The sequence below is a fragment of the Pteropus vampyrus genome, unplaced genomic scaffold (genome assembly GCF_000151845.1).
Source record: "Pteropus vampyrus isolate Shadow unplaced genomic scaffold, Pvam_2.0 Scaffold53, whole genome shotgun sequence".
NCBI lineage: Eukaryota > Metazoa > Chordata > Mammalia > Chiroptera > Pteropodidae > Pteropus > Pteropus vampyrus.
The window spans coordinates 1,269,831-1,276,133 of record NW_011888834.1 but is presented as its reverse complement, the minus strand read 5'-3'; the positions used below and the strand labels follow the sequence as shown (position 1 = coordinate 1,276,133).

Sequence of the window (6,303 nt, the reverse complement as noted above, 5' to 3'; positions counted from 1 at the left end):
CTCTCTTCAATAGCAAACTTAACATGCTTATTGATTATTTGGCTTAAACATAATTTTAGCATTTTAAGTTTTTACTTTTAAAAATAATTTATAATATGGTTTAGTGTTTAAATATTGCGGTACTTACTAGGAAACTATATTCACTAGTAATGTGTACATCTTATAGAAAGAGTTGATATTAATTAAAGAATTGAGTATGTTTTTAATAGACATTAACTGAGAAACTGCCAGACTTTTTTTTGTCACTTTTATGAGAAGGTGGATATGTCAGCATTTCTGTTTATTAACGTTTCTGTAATTATCCTTTGACTCTTGATTTTCTTTTTAACAAAAACACCAAAAAAACCCTGTGATAATATAGTCTCTTTAATGTGAGGAAGGTTTGCAAGTAGCTTTTACAACTGTGTGAATGCCTAACCCTTCTCCTGCTGGAACCTTTGTTTTAAATCTAACTCATTGAGTCTAGCTATTGAAGTGAAACAGTCTCAGGTTCTTAATATAGTATGAGACACTTTTGAACAATTTTACAGAATTTTAAGAATGAACACTTGTTAAGAAGTGATATTGTAACAGCAGTGCACAATCTTTATGCTTGAGAATTTCTGATAAATTCTTTATAGAACAATAATGTTCCTCAGCCATGATGTTTGAAGTGCTCTAGAGGTTCATTACTTTTCAACATTTACTATTGGACTTTAAATAATTTTATTCTGTTGAATTTGAAGTAGATATCTCATATATTTTATTAACATTTATTATTGAAAAAGTAGTTCCCTTAAAACCCTAGAACAAAACAAAACGATTACTATACTTAGGTGAGTCATGCAAGTTTCATTTTGCCAGAGTACAGCAAAGATATCTAGATAGTCAACCAATGGGCATTGGTGCCAATTCGATGCTAACAGGAATTCCCAATTTGGAGTGCGATGAAGAAGGAAACTTTATTCATTGCAAGTAGCTCAATCATGATACAGCTTGGCTGTGGAACAACATGGCTTGGGAGCAGCTCAGTAGTGTTATGGGTGAGTTATGAAAGAGCATGGCTGTGAGGTAGCCCTAGGGCAAGGTTCTACTCTGCGCTGCTTCTGCTCTGCTTGCTTTACTCTGGTGTGAAGTCTTCCGCTGCAGCCCTGGGAAACAGTCCTCATTCCTCAGTGGAAAAGCATAGGGCATTCTCCCAGCTGGAGGGGAGCCGACTTGTATAGTGAGAAGTCTCTGTCCCTGGTCCGTGATTGGTCCGCTCTTATGCAGATGAGGATTCCTCACAATTTGATTGGTCCAAAAGACATTGTTCTGCTTGGTCAGAATGGAGCCACTTTGGTCAGTGAAGATATTAATGATAATAGCTCCATGACTCGGGCTGAACTGGGAAAGTCTCATTCCTATTGGTTGAAATACAGTTGCAGGAATTCTTTTATAAGGCCTATCTCAGATGGCAGGAACACAGTACAGGCAATTCAGTTCGGGAAGCAGGCAACTTTATGCAGGCTTCACCCCCAAGCTCCATTTGCATGAGAGGCCCCTATTTAAGAAATAGCTGCCAGGCTCTGTTTTTAAATTTGAGCCCACTTAGACACCAGGAGACTTTCTTGGTAGCTGTCTTCTTTCTTGGGATTAACAGGATGTTCAGATATAAAAATCGAAAGGGAAGAACATGATATATAATTCTATTTCTATTTAGATTTAGTTTATTATTAGTCATTTGTATAAACATTTCAAAAATGGCTCGGGAACAATCTAGTGGAGTTAAATCAATTAAGATTTTTTTTTTATTTGCTTGATTGTTTAATGCTGCTGTGAAAAATGGGTATTTGTGATGGGAAATGTTGCCTAGAAAAATTTACCATGTAATATTTATACTGGAGTTCTTTGTCAATATCAGCCCCTGTACCTATGAAATCGAAGGTCCACTTTATATCGCCACTTCAAAACTTGTCTTAGACATTTTCTGAAGTATTTGGCATATTAGGTGTAGGTTTTAATTACACTTATTTGGAGCGGCTTAAATCCAACCCTTTTTCCCCATTATTTCTTCTGGCAGTTATTTTAATTTATTTTTAAAATTAAATTTATTGGGATGACATTGGTTAACAAAATTATATGTTTCAAGTGTACGATTTTATAATATATCATCTGTATATTGCATTGTGTTTTCACCACCCAAAGTCAAATCTCCCTCCGTCACCATATATTTGACCCCCTTTACCTTTATTTACCTCCCCAAACCCCCCTTTCCTTCTGGTAACCACTAAATTGTTGTCTGTGTTGATGAGATTTTGTTCGTTAGTTTGTCTTTTTCATTCGTTTGTTGCTTTCAGTGTTGTATCTCACATATGAGTCAATTCATATGGTTCTCAACTTTTTCTGTGACTTATTTTGCTTAGCATGATATTCTCGAGATCCATCCACATTGTCGCAAATGGTAGTACTTCATCTTTTCTTATTGCTGAGTAATATTCCATTGTACATGTGTACCACATCTTTCTTTAATCATTTATAGGACCTTTGGTTTTTCCTTGTCTTGGCCATGGTGAATAATGCTGCAGTGAACATAAGGGTGCATATATCTTTATGGATAAATGTTTTCAAAATTTTGGGTTAGATACCCAAAAGAGAGATTGTTATATCATACAGTAATTCTTCTCAATTTTTTGAGGCACTGTCATACTGTTTTTCCTTGTGGCCATACCAGTTTACATTCCCAGGGGCAATGTTATGGTTTCTCCCACCCCCGCCCCCATCCTCTCCAACACTTGTTATTCCTTGTCTTGTTGATAATAGCCATTCTAACAGGTGTGAGGCAATATCTCATTGTGATTTTGATTTGCATCTTCCTAATAGCTAGTGAAGGTGAACATCTTTTTATATATCTGTTGGTCTTCTGGCAATTCATATCAGACAATCTGATCATTGTATTTCTTAAAATTTAATCCAACAAAATTAGTCTTTTAATCTCTAACACAGCAGGGTATCCCATGTAAGACTTAGCATTTGTTACCTTCACAATTTGTTTTCAGGGTTTTACATCTTTTCTTTTGAAAGAAAATGTTTAAAACCCCCTATTCAAAAGTCTGCTAACTCTTGCTAGGGTGATTTAAAATGAATAAAAAATTCATTAGATTTTTGGCAAATAAGCTCTCAATTATGGTACAGAATAAATGACTACAAAGCGCTTTTTAATGTAATGGCCTGGAAATGACTGAAATCTTATTACTTTACACATGCAGATTTTTTATACTATAGTGAGTTGTTTCATTTTTTAAGCTAAAAGATCACTGTTGAGATAGGAAATTTTGATCACTTAAAATGTATAATTACATTTTAACATTTAAGCAAGGAATTGAGAAATAAAGGCATGCAGTTTCATTAACTGTTGCTCTCTGCATGATGGCTTCAGATGAAATTTGAAGTCTAGTATTTGTAAAAGGTTAGAGAAGAGTGTTTTATTGTGGTGGTCAATTAAAATAAATTTGCTTACAATCCAGGGAGACCCTAGCAGGTGGTAAGGAGAAAAATACTTTTAGCAAATAGTTTTCTAAAATTATGTATTCTAAAAATGTGCTAAAAGAAGGTGATTTCCAAATACCTTGGTATTTTATAATAATACATTTTCTGTATGAAATTCAGATAACTCTTACTCTTCTTTTCGTAGTTAACGTTTAGACTCTAAAAAAACCACGGCACATATTTTAAAATAAATGTAGCACAGTTGTTAACTTTGAAATTTTTGAAGAGCTATATCAAACCTGCAAAGACAGCAGAGCTCCAAATACCATACCTTTTCCCAAGTCCTGGCCTCAAGTAAAGAACTGCTCGCTTCGTCTGAAGTATGGGTCAAAATATGTATATGCTACGTGGATATGCTCAGATTATTTTTCTCTCGTCCTCTTAGAAATCTAAGGAATGTTTTAATGAATGTGGCTTCATTTCACTTTCCATGAATTACTACTGCAGGAAAGTGCCAGCCACTCTTATTTGAGCATCCTGTACCTGTGACTAAATTGAAGATGATGCAACCAGAGTCTAATAAATAGCTTCACAGTGGTACAATCATGTTTTATAAGACCTGTGCTGAATTAACTGGTAACACTAAGAGAAAAGTCAATTTTAAAATCTTGTATGTTGGCAAAGATCACCCCCTGACGATAACATGAGTGGCTTGAAGCATGGATTCTGATTTGCGTGTACTTCTTTATCTTAAACATCAGGTACTTTAAAAGCAAGCACGTCTCGTGTTATGATTTATGACTTAGGGCTGATAAAATACGCAGAGTAGCTAAAAGGAAATTGTCATGACAATCAGGAATGGATTTTTAATGTTATAGAAAAGCAGAAATTTAAGGTAAATGCAAAGATAATATATAGATATTTGTTCAGTATTTTTGTTTTCTGATGAATTGTGATACCTCTCCTGCAATACCTTCAGTTCTTCGTGAAAATAACTGCAATCTATTTAACTAATTTTTTTCTTACTTGGGGCAGAGGATTTCTTTCTTTTATTGTGAGACATTTGTTGAGTGGTCAGTCAGTTTCTTTGGGTCTTAGTGAGTGCTAAATGTGAGAATGGTTTCTTCAAGGTTAAAAATGTCAGTCATGTAATTTGTCGACCCAGAGTAGCTAGATAAACCAAGCCTGCCATTTGGGCACACAGCATGTAACCTTTGAATGATGAGGCTAGCAGTTTACTCATAATTTTCTGACACACACAGAGATTGCGTTTTTCTGAACATACACAATTCTTTTTAATTAAAGATAACAGAAGCCTCACAGTCTTCTGTCACAGCCATAACTCTTGTGATGAGTCAGTCCTAATAAAAAAAATATTTTATTTCTAAAATTAGAGACAATGAACTTTTTAAAAAAGTTTATGCTCTTTCTATAATATCTATGCACCTCCTCCCTACAATTCTCACATGCCTCACTTTTTAAACAAAATGCTTTAAGAAGCTCTTGAATCCTGTGAAATATTGACTAGTAGTTATGGAAGAAAAATTAGAGATTTAGTTTTCTTGCAAGAGAGTTCTTTTGTCAAAAGAATGCAGGTTTTCCTTCATTGGCATGGGCTTAATTTAAAATTGCCTCATATATGCAGTGATGAAAAGCAAATCAAATTTAAATTACTAAGTGGAACATTTTTCTGATAATTAAAAAAAATGAACAACAGTTTACAATGGTGTTGTTACTTAGATATGTTAATATTCTGAAAGTTGAAGTTTCAATCTACTTTCCATTTCTACTACTCTCATCAGATGACTATAAGCATTGGTTCACTTCTCCAAGTTAAGTGGTAAAAGTGGTAAGAAAATAGACAGTGCCTTATTAAGTCAGGTGCCTGATTTAGTTCTAGTGCCTTCCATTTAGCTATATATTCGATTACTTATTTTCTAAATCCATGGGCCAGGACTGATACTCATAGTCATTTTTATTTAGATTATCACAAGTGTACATCTAAAAACTATATTTGTAATAGATGATTTACATTAAAAAAAGTAAAACAACAGACAATAAAACCCACTATGTTTCAGCTGGATTGTAGAGAAGCAAAAAGCATGAGAGATTTGCTGTTTCAGTCTGCTCATTATCATTTGGAATACAACTTCTTGCTCAGAGAAGACTTAGGTTGATTGAATTGTCTTCATTGCTCAGTGAGAGTATGTAGCAGTGGGCATGACCTCTTTAAATATGTTTAAAGAGTGAATGGTGCATTCAGTGGCACCTGGAATCTTAAAAAGACAATATCATTTAGATGCCTAACTTAACTGCCAGGAGTGAAGATCAATAATTTGTAAAGAGAAAAGTGGAAAAATTCATTTTGGAGCGGGAAAGCTAGTATAATTTAGGACTTGGATGACTACGGTTACTTCACTTGAAAGAATTCCCTGATCTTCTAAGAATACAAGTGATTTTATAATACTTATTAAATGATTTTATAATACTGCTTAAATGCTTCCTGGCCCAGTCAATGTAATGAATTAAAATGTTTTGGATATATAACACAAGCTACAGCTCAGGAATACTAAATTTAGGATTTCGTACTGTAGGCTTGTTGCCAAGAAGTAGTGGTCAAGTCTGTGCTGCTGGGCAAGTTTTTATTTCCTGTGTGAGCCTTGGAGCCTACCTGTCTCCTGCTTCTGCTGCTGTTGTGTGACTGTAACAGTTTCTGTGGTTATTTAAGAAACTGTATGCTACTGGTCAAGTAAAAGGCAAACGCTTTAAGTTCAAGAGATTCAGCAATCTCATGGTTTTGGAATAATCTGATATTTAGTGGTGTTTTCTTGTCACTGTCTCATTGAGATTTTGAAA

The 6,303-nt window shown here is 34.5% G+C and overlaps 1 protein-coding gene across 2 annotated transcripts in view; it reads left to right on the top strand.

Moving 5' to 3' along the window:
• Positions 1–911: 911 nt before the first annotated feature.
• Positions 912–6,303, top strand: part of GALNT7 (polypeptide N-acetylgalactosaminyltransferase 7) — a 107,509-nt gene continuing 102,117 nt past the window's right edge. For both annotated transcript variants that reach the window (XM_023530725.1, XM_023530726.1), the window contains exon 1: positions 912–1,022. In XM_023530725.1, the coding sequence (XP_023386493.1) occupies positions 927–1,022 (96 nt within the window). In that variant the 5' untranslated portion in view covers positions 912–926. The remainder of the gene's footprint in view (positions 1,023–6,303) is intronic.